The sequence below is a fragment of the Tauraco erythrolophus genome, chromosome Z (assembly GCF_009769465.1).
Source record: "Tauraco erythrolophus isolate bTauEry1 chromosome Z, bTauEry1.pri, whole genome shotgun sequence".
Classification (NCBI taxonomy): domain Eukaryota; kingdom Metazoa; phylum Chordata; class Aves; order Musophagiformes; family Musophagidae; genus Tauraco; species Tauraco erythrolophus.
The window spans coordinates 72,586,486-72,607,718 of NC_141496.1; the positions used below are offsets into that span (position 1 = coordinate 72,586,486).

Consider the following 21,233-nt stretch of genomic DNA (forward strand, 5'->3'; position numbering starts at 1 on the left):
GGGACAGATCCTTGCCCGCGGGGCAGCCCCTCACCCACACCGGGCCTCGCCTCCTCCAGGATACGAGGCAGCCACCCCTGGGCCGCAGGGTGTTTTATGGACACCCTCTGGCTCCTCCCGAGGTCTCCTGGTAGGAGTCTCCCGTCAGGTCTCGGCACACCGAGAGGGGGCACTGAGCGGCTGGCATGACCGGACGCGGCAGCCGTTACGTTGTCCGCCCAGGCGCGGCCCGCGGGAAGCCGCAGCCGGGCTGGCGGAGGCGGCAGGCTGCCCGGAACGACGGCGACAGTGAGTTCGTGCTGAGCATGGCAGCCCTGGCGGGGCCACCCGGCGGCGCCGCCGAGCGCGGGGGGGCGCGGACCGCGGGAATCGTCATTTCCGCCTCCACCACGCCTCCGGACCGGAAAAGGACGGCGGTCGCCATGGCGAGCCGGGGGCAGGTGAGTGTGGTGCGCATGTGCGGCGGGGAGAGGACGCCGCCGGCACGCCTCCGAGGAAGGCGCTTGGCCCCTCTCTGTGAGGTCGCATCTTGGCCGTGTCTCCTGAATCAGGCGGGGGGGATTGGGGCCTCCCCGGCACTCGGGGGTCGCCTCAAGTGCATTGGAGCCGGGGCCGGTGGGGGCGGGACGGGACGGGACGGGAGGGCCCGCGCTGCCACCGGCCCGCCTCCCTCCCGCACCGGCGCACAGCGGCCGTGGGGCCGGCCCTGTCCTTCCCCGTTCGGGCCGCGCGGGGCCGGGGCCCGCTCGTGCCCGCCGCAGCGGGGCGCGTCCGTCCCTGCGGCGCGGGCCGGTGCCCGCCGTGCTCGGAGCGGAGGAAGCGCGCGGTGTTCCCCGCAAACCTGCAGCCGTAGGGCGTCGTCAGTAAGCAGGCACGTTGTGTGTGGGGAGTTTTTCCTTGTGTGCCGCTGGAAGGCCGGAGCTCTTTTCCGAGTAGTTCCCGGTATTGGTGGCATCGGTATGCGGAGGCTTTCCGGGCGAGAAGGATGCGAGAATAGGCAGTACAGAGTTCTGCAGGCGAAGGCCATTGCGGAAAAAGGAAACGAGAGACGGCAATCAAGTAGAGGTTAAAATACATCAGAAGAATGAATTGTGATGAGAAGATGAAGAAAAGCAAGGACAGGAGGCTTATGTAAACCTTTCATCTTTACAGTATAGAGTACCTTTGGGGCCGTTTAAGTCCCTGTTTCGGAAGTGTTCTGAAGTCTAGTATGAGGAGTCCTAATACGCTGAGGTGTTACAAGAGTTCTGTGTTTCATTAGGTGACTGTAGAGCTCAGAGAAGTCTGTGTATTAATGTGTCTTGCTCCAAAGTAATTTAGTATGACTACTCCATGGTTGATGTGAAGAACTTTCCAGGAGAGGTTTACAGAAATAGGCAAATAGCAGAGGATGATGCCTGAAAATCATGGAATCATAGAATGGCATAGGCTGGAAGGGACCTCAGAGATCATCTAATCCAACCTCCCTGTCATGGGCAGGGATGCCTCTCAACTAGATCAGGCTACTCAAGGCTCTGTCCAACTTGGCCTTGAACACCTCCAGGGAAGGGGCATCCACAATTTCTCTGGGCAATTTATTCCAAAGGCTTACCACCCTCGTACTGAAGAATTTCTTCCTAAGATCTAATCTAAATCTGTTCTTCTTCAACTTAAACCCATTTCCCCTTGTCCTGTCAGTGGACACTCTTGTAAAAAGTCCCTCCTCAGCCTTCCTGTAAGTTCCCTTCAGGTATTGGAAGGCAGCTATTAGGTCCCCCCTGAAGTCTTCTCTTTTCAAGACGGAACAATCCCAGCTCCCGCAACCTGTCCTCATAGCAGAGGTACTCCAGCCCCTGGATCATCTTTGTGGCCCTCCTCTGAACATCCTCCAACAAATCTATGTGTCTCTTATGGTGGGGACACCAGAACTGGATGCAGTATACGAAGTGGGGTCTCACAAGAACAGAGTAAAGAGGGAGAATCACCTCTCTTGACCTGCTGACCACGCTTCTCTTGATACATCCCAGGATGCGGTTGGCCTTCTGGGCCACATGAGCGCACTGCTGGCTCATGTTGAGCTTCTCATCTATAAACACTCCCAAATCCTTCTGTTCAGGGCTACTCTCAACCCACTCTGTGCCCAGTTTGTATTTGTGCCTAGGATTGGCCTGACCCAGGTGAAGGACCTTGCATTTTGACTTGTTGAAGCTCATGCAGTTTGCACTGGCCCATTTGATCGAAGAGTTCAGAATAACCATAAAACGCTTCTTCAGGTTTCACCATACATATCTTTCACTCAAAACCATTTGTAATATTAATTTTGCTGTTGGCAAAGATGGTAAAAATATTATGAGGTAGAAATATCTCAGATGTCCTGTCCAAGTCAGTCAGTCAGTTCTCTTAATATACATCTACAGAGCTATTTGCTGACTTTTAATTCTGTTGGTTTACTTTCCACAGGCTCAGCAATCTAGAGAATGCTGCAATTAAAGGCAACATGGTTCTGTTCAGTTGCTGATTACTAAGGATACAGAAACTCCAAAGGAGTTAGCAGAGTCCATGTTCTTTTGTTTCTCTCTGCTCAGATTAATTTAACTGATTGTCAAGTCACATACTAACTCTTGTAAAAGTGACAAAAGTTTTTTACTTCGACATTCTCGAGATTCTTAAGCAATTGAGAATGCACTGGTTTCTCTTCTTTCTAGAAAGATCTGTGATGCAGTAGCATATGCTCAACTGGATGCTAAATCGTAAATTACAGTAGAAATTATGATGTGCTCCAATACATGTGGTGAAGCCAGGTCTGAATTTGTGCATATTTGGAAGTTGTCCCCTTAATAATGCTAAAGTTGTGATACTATTATGTTAAAGAAGCAGTACTGAACTGGAAGATTGCTTGTTTTTACTGTTTTGTATCTGCTTCCCCGTCCTAAAAACGGTCTTTTTTTGTGTGAACACTTCTGGGTGAATTATCTTAAGGTGTAGTCAAGTGACCAGCTGAGCAAACGGTGAAAATTTAGCTTGAAAATCTAAAAATGTGTTGATATCTGTTGGAAGTAATAGCTTTCAGAGAAGCTAGCCATTTCTCTCTCTGTCGTTGGAAAACTTAAAGCAGAGGCAACACTTTTTTCAGGGCTCTGCCAGGATGTTTTATTGGCCTTTTACTTTTAGGGGACAGTCTTGTTTGCATCTCCAGCTCACAGATGGAGAGCATGCTGATAAAGAAGATGGTAATTTCTCAGTTACAGCCCTGTGTTTCCTCTGTGTCCTTCTAAGAAATTTTTTGAATATTAGTTGTGAGAAAATGATTTAGGATTATTGTGAAGTACCTGGTATTGTGCCTTCTAGAGATGCCAAAACACACTAGAAAGTAGTAGAAATAACTTCAAAAGGTATCTTGTTATCAAGATTATTTTTTTTGTGATGCTTGTCAGAGATTCTTTTTGGTCTCTGACAAACACCAAAACAGTCTGATAAGAACTTGAGGATTTCTGTAATTCATTACAGTCTATATGAATAAACAGCCAAAACAACATGAATGTAAGCTGTGATTCTCAGGGATTTTGCTTTAAGTGAAGTGTGTCATCTCTGCAATATAAATCTTAATTTTTTGAGTGTTGGCTTTTACTGAAGTTTCTGTGGCGGTTATATTTAGGGAAGAACTTTGCTTTGTGTTGATTTTGCCACATCACCTGAAGAAGGTTATGCCCAGGTATTAGACATGAAAAATAAGTGTTGAATTAGTTAATATACAGTTTGAGATGCTTCTGAAATTAATTTTTCTCACATTGGGTTGTAAGTGTGAGAACACTTTAGCCGTTATATTTCTATCTTTTTTTTTTGTACTCAGAGAATATCCAGTGATGTACCCTTGATAGTCCCTTCAGGTGACTTGACTTGTAGAGTTATTCCAATTCTGTTGGGTTTGTTTGATACTGGCACAATAAATATGTTTGCATCAGTGTATTTTCAGGATTATATTCCCATCATGCCAAATGCTTGTTTAGGAGTGTAGTGCTAGTACTCCTTAGCATCTTAGATTAATATGAAATGTCTATAACTGTCTCGGATTTTGGTTTCCACACATGTACTTTGGCTGCCAGTTATTTCATCAGAAATTGAGGTAAAGTATCTTAGATACTGATTAATACCAAATTCTGTGTTAAACTGAAAGAATGTGAAAGATCAACCAGAACACTCTTAATTGCAACGTGTTCATTTTAACTAAGAATCCTGCTAGCAAACAAGCTAATTCTATTGATGTCGTATTTACAGGTTTTGAAGCTTTTTAAATTATTACACAGAACTCGACAAGAAGTTTTTAAAAATGATACCAGAGCCCTTGAAGGTGAGATACTTTTTCCGTGTGGTAGATGCTTGCCTGTCTTCCTGTGGGTGGAACTTTCCTCTGCAAATACACAGAATTCTTAACATAATCTTACTTCAAATTATTCCCTTCCACATTCTGTAAGTAATCATATGGGAAAACATAAGTCTGTGTATAACCAGACATCCCTTAATTTGAAAGAAAAACCTGGTTGTTAGATTCAAGTGCTCAAGCCTTATTTCGTAAGGAAAATGTCTCTTTGTAGGAACCTTGATGATCTTTCTGAGATTGTTTTTGCTTTGTTTTTTTTATTTCTTATGGAATCATAGAATGGTTAGGGCTGGAAGGGACCTTCAAAGGTCATCTAGTCCAACCCCCCTGCAAGGAACAGGGATATCTCCAACTAGATCAGGTTGCTCAGGATCTAGATCAGGTTGTTTAGTTCTTCTTTTCAGTCCAGCCAAAGCATGTTTAACAGTACCAAGCATTTGAGTTGATTCTCTGTATGTACAGTTGCTCCTCAGAGAATAAATACTGCTATTTTAGTAAACCAACTTTTAGTAGTCACTTCTATATATTAGTTATTTTTAAAGCTCAGAATGCCTGATAGGCAGTCCTAACTTATTCTTATACCAGTCATCTTCAAATTTGACATCACTTGAATTCCATGGAAATCTTATATTAAAATGCTTCAGGCAGAGTGCATCAGGAAGGTGCTATCAAGGACTTAGGATTCTAAGCTTTGAGGCAGTGACAAAGAGAAGATATAATTTTTTGTTCACACTTTGTTTTTTTTTTGTTTACTTTATTCAGCTGCAAGAAGAAAGATAAATGAAGAATTCAGAAATAACCAAGATGAGACATCTGAAGAGAAGATAAATGAGGTACTTCTTGTTTTCATTGTTTTTTTTACCGCTTTGCATAAGAATACTTATATAGGATCTTTTTACTTAAAGGCTCCCTAAATCAATGTAGGTACTTATTGAGACATTGTGAGAGCCAGATGAATTTGAAAACACTTTGACGTGGATCTTTGTTTATAAATATATTGAGATCTTCATTGGTATTAATACTGTGTTACAGAATTTTGCACATACAAAAACATATAAGGAGAAAGTGTCTTCTGGTAGTTCAATATGGTTATCTTGAAGTTTGTAATAAAATTATGGAAAAAAACAGGTTTATATTCCTATTTTCATGTAAATATTTTGTATATTAATACATAATATTATATGTATAATAATATAATGCCCATAATATGTATCTGAGCTGTTATCACTTAAGTTTACCTAGTCTTTGTTGAATAGACAAGCACAAAAAGATACAGAGAAATTAAATAATCTGCTCAATGGCTAGAAAACATGAGAAGTTATTTTGATTCCTGATCACAAATAAGGCAGCATCTTTTGTGGGAAGCATAAAACTGTCAAATGATCACGACTATTGTAGTATAGAGGTATTACTTATACCACTGGGTTTTTTAGCTACTTCTTTCCTCATGGTGCATTAAAAGAAGTAGAAAATTCTGTTAGTTTGTTATGTAAGTTCCCTTTACTCAGCTTTGCTGTGGTTTTAGGCTGATCCAGCAACTAAAACTCACACAGTCTCTCCTTCTCCAGTAAAGTGGAGAGGAGAAAAATATAATAAAGGGATGGAGGGTTGAGACAAGAACAGAGGGAGCACCCACCAACCATGGTCCTGGGCAAAACAGACTTGGCTTTCTTAAAAGCAAAACAATTTATTGACGGTTACTTAAAAGGACAAAGGGAAACAAAACCGGTTACTTGAGAGGATAAAAAGAAACAAAGCCAGATCTTAAAACCGACATCTTCCTCCCCGCTCCCCCCTTTCCTTTTCCTCCCAGCTCTACCTTCTCCTCCCAGCGGTGCAGGAGGCAGGGACTGGGGGAGTGCAGGTCAGTTCATTCTGTGCTGTTACTGCTGCTTCGTTCTTAAAGGAGGAGTCCTTACACCCTTTTCCCCTGCTCCAGTGGATCCCCTACTTAAGAGAAAAAATCCACAAACTTCTCCAGCGTGAGTCCAGCCCACAGGAAGCAATCCTTCCCCACGGATTGCCCCAGTGTAGGCTTTACCACAGTCTCGGATTCTTAGGGAGTTGTAGCTACTCGCTCCGGCGTGGGTCGTCACGCAGACTCCAGATGCCTCTCTACCTTGTCGTGCACCCCAACATGACCATCCTCAGGCTCTGGCATCTCCTTGCCATGGGCTGCGAGTGGGTCTCTACTCCACCGAGGCCGTCCTGGTTGCAGGGGGGCCGCCTGCCATCTCACCACCAGCTGCAGGGGAAACTCGGCTCCGGCACACCTCCTCCCACTCCGTCCTCACTGACCTGGTGTCGATGCAGCTGTTTCTCTCAGATCTCAGTCCTCTCTGGGTGAACTCAGCCCAGTGGGCACCCCGGGAGTGAGGTGCTCCCCGAGTTCCCCAGCTGGCTCCACTGCCACCATCCTCAGTGGGTGGTGCCGGCCTGACGCAGGCAGCTGCCCGGCCGGGAGCCAGGGAGCGGGGGCAGTGCCCTCCTCCCTTCTCTCCTCGCTCCTGGGCAAAGCACCTTTGCCAGTTCCTTTGTCCTGACTTAAATAGGGCAATTTGCAGAGGCGCCAATTGGCTCAACCCCAAGGGGGATGGGAGTCCGATCTGGTGGCCAGAACCGGGTCTGACCCGACTCCAAAACCAGGGAGGTCACAGGAAGCAAAGCCCCTCTCCTGCCACCAGAACCCCCACCCCCCCTCCACATCAAACCATGACAAGCTTTTATCTTAACATTTTTAACTGAGTCATTTTTCTCAAACTTACCGAGGCCTGAAATGAAACTTTCATAGTTCAGATATTTTTAGTTCTTAATATCCAGAGAGAATAGTTTAGTCCTTGTCATTTAGCCTTTTAACAGACTGTATTTACGTTGTCTATTGGGCACTAGTTGGAAGAAGGTGCCTCCATCTGTCCTTTGCAGAAGTAAATCTAAACCTTTGTGTCACACCAGCCACTGGACAGTAACATAAATAGTTCTGAGCATTTAGTTAGGACTTTTTAGCATTTCTCCTAGTTATCAGGCCCCTATAGTAATACTTAAGTGTTTGTGTTCCCAATGTCTCATCTGTTAAATTTTATGTTCTTTTTGTTGTTGATGTACAGGAAAAATACTTGCTGTAATTTTAAAATCTATATTTGTTAGGAATGGCGTCCTGCAAAATACACATATGCAACTTTTTAGAATGTGTTAACTGGTATCTTGATTAAATGTGTCTGTGGAAGAAATCCTGGACTTTCATCACAACTACAGAATTCTAGAACATCATAGAATTTATGTCGTATTTATTATATATACATATGTATACTGAGTAGACTCGGATGCAGAGGAACTGAATCAGATGATATACAGGACTTGTGAGAACTTGAGCACTTGCTTGCATAAACATGGGGGTGTTAACTATTCTGCTCTGGACACAGCAGCTGAAAAAAAAAGAATATTGACCAACCAAATGTGCATTACTATGCTGGAATAGAAAGCTGCAATATCTTCTAATATGACATCAAATACTTAGTTATGTAGTGACCTGAGGAAGTAGGGATAACTCTCTGCAGTATTAGAATCTGAGATGTTGCAGCTGAACCTACTGCAGCATTTTAGTTCAGGTCAGGAGTGCACTTGCAAGTTACCCTGGTTCTCCACTTCCTGTGGTTTGGCTTGTTTTGTGAAGCAGCCTCAGACCAAATGGCAGAATTCCTTTAAGATGAATGTGGAGTGGAAGGTGTGCTTCAGGAGCATGCAGCCTCACTGCTAATGGGCATTCAGTAGGGGGAAGTGGAGGATACCTAGTCCAAACCCTTAAAAGGGGTATAGGGAGAGGAGAAATTCAGTGTAGATGTGAAGTCTTGAGCTCTAACTCTTGCAAAGGTCCACTTCTGTTGGTACACACTACTTCCTAGTGTAAGCATGTCTCCCGAAATGCCTCACTTGTGCAATTTCATTTATTTCTGACACAGATATCATGCAAGCAAGTACTAGGCTTCTCTTAATCACTCCGCAAAACTAGCAAGGGTGCTTCTGCTTGTCCTCTTAATGAGGGAAAGAATTCTAGGCCTTTTGCCAAATATTAATGCCTCTGCTAATCTTTAAGTAGTGCCTTGTTCCTGTACTGCTTTTCTGTGAAACCTCAGTATTCTTGTCATGTTTTACCCTGATTTTTGTCTCCTTGTTTCAAGAACAGGAATGTTGAAAGAACCAGATTGCCCTTTCACTGAGGTAGTTGCTTGTGGTCGAGGCATTCACCAATGTCTTTGATCATTGCAAACTAGTTACTTGTTTTGCTGGTTGCATTCTTCCTTATTCATTTGCAGTTTTAATTGGGTATATAGATTTTATACTGCTGTATGTTACTGAGAAGAGTTTTCTTTCTTCTTGTGCTGTATGTCAGGGTAGCTTATATATCAACCTGTATGTTGTTCCAGGATCCCCAAACTAAAAGCTGTGTATAGATAGTGCATAGCTAAGTAATAGAACTGACTGGCTTTGTTGTTTGAATAGCTGTCTAGTATAGAAAATACCTTCAGGAATAATTACATGTAATTTAAATTACTCTGTGTTGTTTGTTTTGTTTTTTCTTCCTTTTACTAGCTTCTGAAAATAGCTTCAGATGTTGAAGTGATTCTCAGAACTTCTGTTATTCAGGCAGTTCACACAGATTCCGACAAAATACGTGAGTAAAGCTGCATGCTAAAAAGATGTTTAAACATATTATAGTTCAGTAAATAAATATAAAACTTGAAAACTAAGTAAAGGGATAGAGAGGGCAAAAGTCTGTCTATCTGTCATTTCTCTGCCCAAACCCTTCATTTAAGCCTGTTGACTAATGTCACTACCTAAGACAGGTGGAGATTTCAAAGGTACAAAGTTTCTACACAAATATTTTGAGGTATGGAAGCTGCTAGAAAAGAGGCAATGACTGCATTTAATGCCCTCATCGAGAGAAAGAATTTACAACTTGATACCTTCACTATTACGAGTGACAGGTAGTAAGTTGGCATGCATGTATTGGCCGATCAGTCAGTGTATGTCTAAATGTAGTAGCCACAGTATCTGTGAGTGCTTGCTCTGTGCAACAGGTAGAAGCTGCCTGGGGAGAATTCCCAAATGCCATGCGTACACTGTCCATAGAATAGCCTTTCTTTGAGAATTGAGTGTTTTTTTCCAAAACCTTATTCTGGCAATGTAACTTTCAGATTATGCCTTGGAAGCTTTGTGACACAATGATGGCCCTGATGTGAAGCCTATCAAATTCTGAAATTTTGGTTCCTGGTTTAGTTCTTTTATCCTGCAGTCAAAAACAAGAGAAGTAGTAGATTCACCATACAACTGTGTGGTAGAGGATAGGAGAAATCTTCAGCTGTGTATATAGTTTCCTTTCACTTCTGTTTAGTGATATCTGTAAAGCTTTGTGATTGTTTTCAGTTTTAGATTTGGTAAAGTATTTAACTTTAGAACAGGCATTATGATCGACGCCGAAGATATGCCTAGACCAGTGTCATCTTCCATGGTGATCCTAAGCAGGTGACAGTAGAAGAGTAGTAACAGAGCAAGTGAGCTTTCAGATCTTCCAGCTGTTTATCCCTGGCAGCACTTCCTGAGCCAGGGATGGTTTCTGTTTTAGTTGTCCTCAGCATGTTTCTCTCTCATGAACTTGTTCCTGTCAATCTATGCAAATTTATTGTATCCGAGAACGAAAAATTTACTCTGGCTTTTGTGAGGAATCACTTGCTGTAGTTTTGGATCTGGTCCTACTCTTCAATTACTGTGCATTTTCACCAAGCTGTTGGTGAGTTTTTAAGTCCATTACTGCCCCTGTTTTGTTTTTTCCCCTCTGCGAAACAGTTTCTCTGTGAAACAGCAGGTGAATGAATCATAGAGTCATAGAACGGCATAGGCCAGAAGGGACCTCAGAGATCATCTAATCCAACCTCCCTGTCATGGGCAGGGACGCCTCTCAGCTAGATCAGGCTACTCAAGGCTCTGTCCAACTTGGCCTTGAACACCTCCAGGGAAGGGGCATCCACAATTTCTCTGGGCAATTTATTCCAAAGTCTCACCACCCTCGTACTGAAGAATTTCTTCCTAAGATCCAATCTAAATCTGTTCTCCTTCGACTTAAACCCATTTCCCCTTGTCCTGTCAGTGGACACTCTTGTAAAAAGTCCTTCCCCAGCCTTCCTGTAAGTTCCCTTCAGGTATTGGAAGGCAGCTATTAGGTCCCCCCTGAAGTCTTCTCTTTTCAAGACGGAACAATCCCAGCTCCTGCAACCTGTCCTCGTAGCAGAGGTGCTCCAGCCCCTGCATCATCTTTGTGGCCCTCCTCTGAACATGCTCCAACAAATCTATGTGTCTCTTATGGTGGGGACACCAGAACTGGATGCAGTATTCGAGGTGGATTCTCACAAGAACAGAGTAGAGGGGGAGAATCACCTCTCTTGACCTGCTGACCACGCTTCTCTTGATACATCCCAGGATGTGGTTGGCCTTCTGGGCCACATGAGCGCACTGCCGGCTCATGTTGAGCTTCTCATCTATAAACACCCCCAAATCCTTCTGTTCAGGGCTACTCTCAACCCACTCTGTGCCCAGTTTGTATTTGTGCCTAGGATTGGCCTGACCCAGGTGAAGGACCTTGCATTTTGACTTGTTGAAGCTCATGCAGTTTGCACTGGCCGAATTCTCAAGCCTATCAAGGTCCCTCTGGATGGCATCTCTTCCCTCAAGTGAGACGACGGCACCACACAACTTGGTGTCATTGGCAAACTTACTGAGGGTGCACTCAATGCCATCATCCATGTCACTAACAAAGGTGTTGAACAGCACTGGACCCAGAACAGACCCCTGAGGGACACCGCTTGACACTGGTCTCCATGTAGACATCGTGCCATTGACCACAACTCCTTGAGCGTGACCATCCAGCCAGTTCTTTATCCACTGAGTGGTCCATCTATCAAATCCGTGTCTCTCCATTTTAGAGACAAGGATGTCGTGTGGGACAGTGTCAAACGCCTTGCACAAGTCCAGGAGAACAACATCCGTTGCTTTACCCACGTCAACCAGCGCTGTAGCTTTGTCGTAGAAGGCCACTAAATTAGTCAGACACGACTTGCCTCTAGTGAAGCCATGTTGGCTGTCACCAACCACTTGGTTATTTTTGATGTGCCTTAGTACAGCTACCAGGAGAATCTATTCCATGATTTTACCTGGCACAGAGGTAAGGCTGACTGGTCTATAGTTTCCCGGGTTGTCCTTGGTCCCTTTTATAAAGATGGGGGTTATGTTCGCCCTTTTCCAATCTGTAGGAACCTCACCAGACTGCCAGGACCTCTCAAATATGATGGCTAGTGGCCTAGCAACTTCAGCCACCAGTTCCTTCAGGACCCGTGGATGTATCTCATCAGGTCCCATGGACTTGTGCACCTTCAGGTTCTCTAGGTGTTCCCGGAAACATGTTTGTGATCATGAAATGTTTGTGATCATTCTGTTGCTATTCTTTGCACCCTTTTCATCTCTACAGATGATTAAGAGCTCTCTTGGAGCTGAGCACAGTCTTCAAGCTATGACTAAACCAGGCATTTATTCACACAACGATAGCACAATAATGTTTTCTTTTTCATTTTCAGTTGGTTTCCTAGTCATTCCTAATTCTAAATTTAATTTTGAGCGGCTGTTCATACGCATATTTATTTATTTTTACAAAATTATCTGGTATTCATTAAACTCATCTGAATGGTCATAGTCGATTCTGAACCTGTCACTTTCTTGGTGAAGTTCATATTTTTTATTACTTGTTTGCATTGCATGTCCCTACATGTGATTTTGTCTGTCTTGTACTGGGTACTCAGTATCCTGCAGTTCTTCACAGTAAGCCATTTTCGTAAATAACTTATTCAGGATGGTATCATTATAAGCCGTTCTTTTCCAGGTTCCTTACGAATATGTTGAACAGCACAGATGCGAACAAAAATACTTGTAGAACTCCACTTGTGACATCTCTCCATTGGGAGACCAGTTCATTTATTGTTTGCTTCCTGCAGTTTAAGACCTTCTGTCATAAGACAGCTGTTGTTTTCTTAAAAGCATTTGCTGAGGGACTTCTTCTAAGGGAGCCCAAGCGTGTTGTGGCAGTTCCCCAAGAGCTGTTCAGAGAACTCCAGCAGGGACTGTAAGGCAGAAGTTCCTTGCAAAAGCCACACAAATTAATGTTCAAATACCAAATTATATTCTAATACTGTGTGAGTGCGTAGGGATAGGGTTAGGACAGCTAGAGCCCACCTGGAGTTGATCTTGGTAAGGAATGTGAAGGACAGCAGGAATGGCTTCTACAGGTATATCAGCAGCAGAAGAAAGAGGAGGGAAAATTTGAGCCCACAGCTGAACAGGGCAGGGGACCTGGTAAAAAAGGACATGGAAGAGACTGAGGTGCTCATTACCTTCTTCACGTCGGTCTTCACTGCTAAGGTTTGCCTTCAGGAATCACAGGCCTCAGACCATTGGGAATGTCTGGAGTGAGGATGACTTACTTTTGCTGGAGGAGGAAAAGGCTAGGGAACACTTGAACAGATGAGGCATACACAGATCCATAGGACCTGATGTGAGGCACCCATAGGTGGTGAGAGAACTGGCCGATGGCATTGCAAGGCCACTCTCTTTGAGACTGAAAGGTCATGGTGATTAGGGGAGTTGCCTCAGGACTGGAAGAGAGCAGATGTCACTCCTCTTTCCAAGAGGGCAAGAGGGAGGATCTGCAAAACTAGTCAGCCACACTTCATCCCTGGGAAGGTGGTTGAGCCAATCCTGGAAGCTGTTTCCAAATGTTCTGAGAACAGAAGGGGGACTGGGAGTAGTCAGCAAGGATTTACGAAGGGGAGGTCTTCTCTGACCAATCTGATACCCTTTTACAGTGAAATGGCTCCGCAGACAAGGAGAGAGTAGCGATCATTGTCCGTTTTGACTGTAGCAGAGCTTTAATGCTGCTCCTTTAAAATCTCCATAAACAAAAAGTGTGTTGCTCACCAGCCTGGGGTGCGGCACCAAGGACACTGTTGCATCTTCCGCAGCCAGGAAGAAATGGCCTGCCTCTTGTAGGCAGGGTCAGTACCTTGAGCTGATTAGTAATTAGTTCATTATCTCAACTCAATCCAGCTGGGTAATAATGATTGGTTGCCATAATTCCCCCTTTTTGTTTTACCATTTTTTGTTTTCATGAAGGCTTTATGGTGAGCAGAGATCCGGCCCATTCGTCCAACTCCAGCACGCTTCCCTCCCGGGGCTTGCGGCTTTACCTTCTTCTCCGAAGGACTCTCGCTCAGGCTCCCGGCTCGGCTCGGGCTCTCGGCTCCAGGGGGGGAGGCGGGGCTTTCCCAGGGTCTCGTGGATGTATCACGTCGGGGTCACCAATTCTTGCTCACCAGCCTGGGCTGCGGCACCAAGGACACTGTTGCATCTTTCACAGCCAGGAGGAAATGGCCTGCCTCTTGTAGGCAGGATCGGTACCTTGAGCTGATTAGTAATTGGTTCATTATCTCAACTCAATCCAGCTGGGTAATAATGATTGGTTGCCATAAAAGTGAAAGAATTTTTCCTGCCTAATTTTACAGACTTCATAGAGAAACGGTGGCAGTGAGGTTTGTGTGGATGGATGAGATCTTCCAGAGTCTAGTACTAGCCAGGAAGACTTTGTCCTGCAGCAAAAAATCTGCAGTGCATCTGTACGCAGAGTGCATTTGACCTGCTTATGGATGCAAAGGATGTTGTTATGCAGTCTCTTGCCCGTTTTATTTTTTTTTTCCTGTATCTGTTTTGGATAGGTCTAAGCTGCGTTTCTCAACAATAATCTTGAAACTACCATCACAGTTTGAGAGCTGTGTGTTTTATGTGTGTTTTGAATATGTATTGGGGTGAGAAATATTTAGTCTCATAAATAAGTGAATCACCAATTAAAAGATCAGGAATGCTTCGAAAAGAAGTCCAGAGCATCAAGATAGAAGTTCACAGAACAAGAATGAACAGTATTAAAAAAAAAAAAAGTATAGAATGGAAAGATAGACTTACTTGTCCTTGTATAATTGAAATGTAAAGAGCGTTCAGAAATGTCGGAATTTACATTCAAAGCTAATGCCAAAAAATGCATTTTTATTTTACACAGTAAATAATTCTTTAAGGTCATGGCAATAAAAACTATTCATGGCCAGGGGCAAGGTATTGCTCAAAACACAAAAAAGCAGAAGATCAAATTTGATGCTTAGCTTGATACTATAGTGAAAGGTAAAAGCAAGTCTTTTTACATAAGAAATATACAGACCTTTAGACCTTTATACCCTGGTAAATTGATCAGTAACAGAACATTATTCCTAAGTCCTGTTCTTTGAGCAGACTTCTAGTGTGTTTGCATCTTTCCTAAGAATCTAGCTTTGACTAATCGGATAGCACTCTGAACTAGACAATTCTGGTATAGCTCTTGCCATGTTACTAATGTCACAGGTAGCACAAAGTATGCCATTAGAAAATTCTTGAAACCAGGAATTCAGAGTTTTTGGGGAGTTGAGATAGTTGTCACCGTATTTTGACAGTAGTTTATGCTGAATAGTGTGGTCAGTGCGCTGTGTGAAATTGTAGCTATAAATGGGTGTGGTTTCCACAGCTGTTCCATTTTGTCGAATATCTCACCGTACTGTTTCCATCCTTTCTTGTTTGTAAAGAAAAGTTGTCGGAGACTAAAAAGAGAAAAAAAGTTGGAAGTGGGACTTCAACTTCCAGTTCAACCTGTGGGTAGGTGTTGTGATTTAAACTCAGCCAGCAACGAAACCCCACACAACCACTTGCTCACTCCCCTCCAGAGGGATGGGTGAGAGAATCCGAAGGGTGAAAGTAAGAAAACGTGTGGGCTGAGATAAAACCAGTTTAATAGGTAAAGAAAAGCCATGCATGCAAGCAAAGCAAAATAAGGAACTCTTTCAGTCCTTCCCATCGTCAGGCAGGTGTTCAGCCATCTCCAGGAAAGAAGCATGCGTAACAGTGACTTCAAAAGACAAACACCATCCCTCCGAACGTCTCCCATTCCTCCTTCTTCTCTCAGGTTTTACTGCTGAGCATGATGTCAAATGGTATGGGATATCCCTTCGGTCACCTGGGTCAGCTTCCAGATGTCTTGTACATGGTGAAAATACCAAGTGAATCTTCTCACTTTCCTGTGCTTTTTGGCACATAGGAGCCTCTCTGGTGGGAAGTTTGTTGTAGGAAATGCCTGTGTAGGTGTATGAGTTTGCTTAGGTAGCAAATTGAACAGGTATTCAATTCCAGTTCTGCTTTGATTAAGGAACTTTTAACAGAACAAAATCATCCTTTTTGATACTTAATCTTTATGCTCTGTGGTGACTTCTGTAGTGCCAATGGAATTACAGTTGTTAACTCCCTTGTTGCTTTTATTGTATCATCTTTTATTAAATGATAGAATCATAGAATGATTCTATGAGAATGAGAGCCTTGGGACAGATTTATTAATTTAAAAAAAAAAAAAAAGGAAAGTGCGGCCCTGAGGCCCTAAGGTGGCTGCTTGAGTCACTTTCTTGGCAAATAAAAATAACCAACCTCAGTTGAAAGTTTACTTTTCATAGTGCTTCATCTTAGGTGCTACATGTTTGTTTTGGAAACTTTGTAGGTAAAGGTTTACTTTGCTGTAATAGAAAGTATATTGGCCTATTTTGAGAAAAGGAAAATGTTGTAAAATACTTACATTTGGGCTGTTTTAAAGTTAGTATTATGTCTGTGCTTCATCCCAGGCTGTTGCCCTCCCCCACCACCCCCCAAAAATTGAAGTCATCAGTTGCTATGTTGTGTAAAAGAAGAGTGGGTAATAAAGAAACTAGGTAAAATGTTTCAGAAACCTATTGCTGCAGCTGGTTTCCATAAGTGAGTTACTGTCAAAATCTTTTGAGTTTTAACTTTTTGTTTTATAGCTGACAATATACAATTTAGCTACACCTGGTGTTTTTCTTGTATTTTTTTTTCCCCAATCATACATCTCTGAAATAACTATTTAATAACTGAAAAGAAAAAGCCAAGGACTTGTCTTAGACAGTGAGAACAAATATTAGTAAGAGGAACTTTTTTCTAATCAAATGAAATTATTCTATGCTGTCATGGAAGCAGTGCACAGGGCAATGTTATTCTTCAAAAAGAATTTGAGATGCAGTGGTGTATAGTCAGGCTGGGGTTCACTGGTAAATCTAAAAAGAACAAAAGAAATTAGGCTGAGGTTTTGCTACAAAGGGAAGACAATTTCAATTAGGAGCTCGTTAGTCATATTAGACAATTTTTCTGTTTTTTTAAAAAACGTTTTAGTCTGAGTTACTACGTTACTCAGTAGTAACGAATGTCTTGATTCTGTTCATTTCCTTTAATTTCAGATTAAGCTGGTACAAGTAGAGTTTACATTTTGGTAATATACCACACATCAAGTATGTTCTGGTGATTTTGATTTGGTGTGTTGGCAGTGGCCTTTAAAACTGGTGTGACGAGATGGATAGTACAGATCGGATTCCAGGACACTTAGGGAGAGAGCTAAGTCAAATTCAGTATTCATTTTTGGTGCTGTTGAAGTAAACATAATCTGTCTCAAGCATGATGAAATTGCCATTCTCTCACTTGCTGAAAGTTACTGCAACTCTTTACCATTTTTTATGGATCTTAGTGCTACTAAATATTTTCAGTGCTTTTAAAAGGAAAAAGGGGAAGGCAATATTCTGACCAACAGAAGGTAAAAATCTTAATATAATTTTATCTTGTGTTGATACCATTGTGCTGCTTGTACGCTTACCAGAAGTTCAGATTCTCATTTTAGTAGCTTGATTTTGTTGTAGTAACCTGATTTTTTGTTCGTAAATGTAAAAACAACTTTAGAATTTTAAATAGTATTTTCCATAAGGTAATATTCTTACAGTTTTTTTTTTCTTTTACAGTGCTTATACCCAGGAAAGATCTGCTACAAGACAACACTCCTTACTTTGATAAACCAATAAAAAAACACGAATCCTGAGGAATATATTGACCCTCTCCCCAGAAGCTTAATATTCTGTAACAAGATCTCTGAAAATCAATAGTGAATACCTGTTTTAAAGCTAAATTTTAAAAACGTCTAAATATTGTTACCAGGAAAACAGAGACTGAAATGAAGCCACCGATTTTATTGTGTGCTCTGATATCATCATGTATTTCTGTGGAAGATACTAATACACAGAAACGCAAGATGCACAGTTCTTTTTTAAAAATACACTGCTGAATTGTGTTACTTCAGCCAGCAATTTTTTTCAATAATGCAAATCATCAGACAGAGATTGTTTCTTAGCAATCCAGAGTTTTTCAAAACTAAATGCAAAGTAAAATGCAGTTCTTAGTCCTGATAATATTTATTTATAAGTTTATTGTCAATCATGTGCTGCTTTGAAATAATGAAAAACCATCTTGCGGCATGTACCATTAAATTTATGCTTTGCATCAGAAGCATGATTTCTGAAGTTGTCATTAATTGTTCACTAGTATACTGTGGTGTTTGAGAGAATTCTTAAGGTTTATCTGAGTAAATTATTCAGGTTTTACAGATGGGAGAGTGTGTGTAGTGTTTTTCTTCTCCCACACACTTTTGTACAAGGAGGAATGGCGGAGCTCGAGGTCTTAGATGATTGTGGAACAAAAGAACCCAGCCACAGCCTGACCTAAGGATGTTGCTTTAGGTCACATGGTTTACGAATTCAAGGTTTTTGTTTTATCTTGTGATTATAGAGTGACTTACTGAGGCATTTTGCAAAGAAAAGAGGCTTGTTGCTTAGTCGGAAGTGACTTGCCTGGAGTAAATTTATTGTGAGTTTATTTACTAAGCCCTTGTCACTTCCATTTTTTTTAGAGGAGGCTTAGTTGCTTCTTGTGGAATTCATCACAATGATCTATTCACTTCCATTTTAATTGGAACCAGATAACAACTACAGTGATACATAGAATCTTCCCTGTGTGAAATTGGTAACAGGCACCATACCACGATCTAAATACCTCACACAGGAGTGAGGCAGCCCAGTAATACCTCTCTGTTCTATTTCAGGTCCCAGCGATCCTGTTTAATAAGCCTCCAAGATGTTAATATTGTGTATTTGAGTGGATTCTGACATGGCTTTACTGATGAGTAAAACGGAAAACTAGTGCCTGCATCCAGTCTCTTTTCCTCACAGGGCATGTCAGGGCGATAAGCACTCCTTACTTTAAAACCACTGCCTCTGGCTGCGATGCGTTGTTAGTCACCTTCCTCCAGTTGCGCCGATACTCCCTGCGTTGTAGCTAGAAGGCAGCAGGCAGATGATGGGAGACAGAATGAAATGGCTGCAGTTCTTGCTATTTGTTGCGGTCTAGTGGCTCCACTATAAAACAAACCTCTCGGTCTGTAGGGGATGTGCTATTCTAGGCCTCTTGTGTTGTTTGCTTCCCTAAGGACGAGACATTCTGTGTCTGGCTTCCCATCCCTCTGCAGCCTGCCTACATTGACTTTTTTTCTATTTTTTCCATAAGGAGCATAAGAGAGGGGTATGCAAGGGAGAGAAAATAAAAAGTAGTTGCACCTGTAAAGAGAAGACAACAGGGAACATTAACTCAAGTGAAATGACCAATTTTTAAACAGAAATAATTAAACAGGGGTCAGGCAAGAATGACAGATTACACAACCATTAAGGTATGTATCCCATGGCACGCTGGAATTGCAGGGGGGAAATTAATCTCTCGTAGACTTGTTGCTTTAGGCTATGGAAGTAGTCCGTTAATGATTTTATCCTTCAGATTGATTTCATAGAACTGAAGCCTGGTAGGTCTTCACTCTTTTGGTAGTGATGTAAAGTAGTATTGCTTGTTAACGTGCAAAATATGTACTAAAAAACTTTGTCAACAGTAGATGGCAGCCTTTTTGTATGATGTTTGAGGAAACCACAAGTGGAGAAACTATTTTCATGTGACTATTGCTTTGGTATTTTTCTGCTGTCCTGTGTTTTATTTTTTTGTTTTTAACAAGAATTAAAACATTAATGAACAGTGTGGAAATGTCATCTTACAGGATCAGGCATTTGTGTACTTTTTCTTACCTACATTTTGAATACTCATAATAAAAATACAGAATGAGTCACCTGAGTAGCATGCAGAACTGCTGAAAATAAAGGACATGATTAAAAAAGGTTGGTAGAATTTAATGGCCTTCAGAACAATTCTCCTTACGCTCCTGTGCAGTATGTTTATGGTCTGTGCATTAACATTCCATTTTCCTGTTTTCCTTGTGCGTTCACGGGAAGCAAAGACAAACTGAATTTTGCAGTGCTGAGATGAGAAAAATCAAGTTGATAGGTAAAAGACTGCTACTGTAAGAGACTGACAGACTTATTTGTTGCTCCTGTTTCACTGTGATCTTAAATAGGAATCCAGGGGATATCCAGACTAGGATAAATAGGAATCTAAATAAGGAATTGAGCCTAAAACTATCTCAGAATCGGTCACTGTCTGGGCCCAGCAGGTGTTTGCTTTCTGCAAATTTAACTTTCCAACCTTGAAATACTCTCACAAACCTGCTTAATGAGTGACTGGTAATTAAAGGCTTTTCTGTGCTACTTGGTGGTAGTGGCTCTTCCTGTTCCCCTTTTTCCATGCTCACCTGTTGATTCACGTTCCAGTACCCAGTCATCTCCCCAGCTTCCATTTCAATTTTCATTTCACTCTGGGTGTGAATCTGTGATACTGCTGACTTTTGCTCATATAACTTTAGTTTTCTTAATTAATATAAATAATAAATACCGTTTAAAAAGACAGGAAGTATTGTTGCATTCACTCTGGAAAGTTTGAAGTGTTAGCTGAAACTGTTTACAGAGGCTTTCACTTAAAGACTTGGGAGGGGAAAAAGCTGATGCCTTACAAAAGAAACTGTAATTTAATAGGCTCACATTAACATGATCCAATTATATTAAACTTTTTCAGGTTTACTAGAACTGCAAAATTTTAGAGCCTTTCTCCCAGAGTATGCATCATCTGTCTTATAAGCCTTAAAGGTAATAGTTCTTTAAACTGTAGTTTAACTATGTCTTATATCAAAAAAATCTGTAGAGGTCTTCCGCAGGCAGGCAGGGAATTCTGTTGAAAAGGGCTTACTGCTTGTTTAGGTTTACAGCAGTTCAGCTGCTGTAGCCAAGAGGTCAGTATGGTCTTAATCCACTGGGTGTTGCTGTCCAGAGGTGCCTTTGTGACCTGTACGGATACACTAGCAGGACCTGGTATTGTAAAGGCAAGTTTCACGTCTGCTTGAGGTAGTCACGTGCTTACACACAGTTTGGCAGAACAGATGTCACCTCAATGATGACACGTAAGAAAATTCTAAGCACTTTAGCTTTTGACATCATCTACCAGAGATACATCTGTTAGAGTCGTCTGGCCTGGTGCTCTCCTTCATGAAGTGTTGACTTTGTGTACACTGCAGCTTAAATGAAATAATTAAATACAGCCAAGGAATATTTCCTGCTTAAATATTAAGTTTGGGGTTTGTTCTAACCACCTTTCCTTCTCTTTTATTTAACAGTTTCAAAATACAAAGTTTCTTCAGTGTTTTCTTCTGCAAGCAGTAGCTCAGGATAAGGATCAAGTGTGGTATTAGTACATTTTCTATAGCCGGATGTTCATAAAACACAGATGATAGATTTAATCTATGAATTGATTTTGTTTGCATGGGTAGAATTCATGTTGAAGTCTTTATGGTCTTCACATGAAACAAGGTGGCTCTTTCTAATTTAGCAAGGCCAAATTAATCCCCATCTCTGTTCCTGCACACTTTGGTAAAGGAAGCATTCAGCTGCTGTTTTTTCAG

General features: G+C 42.1%; 1 protein-coding gene across 1 annotated transcript; it reads left to right on the forward strand.

Moving 5' to 3' along the window:
* Positions 1–402: 402 nt before the first annotated feature.
* On the forward strand, positions 403–19,366 carry LYRM7 (LYR motif containing 7). Its single transcript, XM_086629535.1, has 5 exons — positions 403–440; positions 4,255–4,327; positions 5,120–5,190; positions 8,945–9,026; positions 17,317–19,366. Exons 1-5 carry the CDS (start codon positions 423–425, stop codon positions 17,391–17,393), a joined length of 321 nt encoding a protein of 106 aa, XP_086485661.1. The 5' UTR covers positions 403–422; the 3' UTR covers positions 17,394–19,366.
* The last annotated feature ends 1,867 nt before the right edge of the window (positions 19,367–21,233 follow it).

Excerpts from the sequence above, each read along its gene's own strand:
- LYRM7 (XM_086629535.1), top strand. Across the intron at positions 4,328-5,119 it reads TGATACCAGAGCCCTTGAAG|CTGCAAGAAGAAAGATAAAT; the intron begins GTGAGATACTTT and ends TACTTTATTCAG. Across the intron at positions 5,191-8,944 it reads CTGAAGAGAAGATAAATGAG|CTTCTGAAAATAGCTTCAGA; the intron begins GTACTTCTTGTT and ends TCCTTTTACTAG.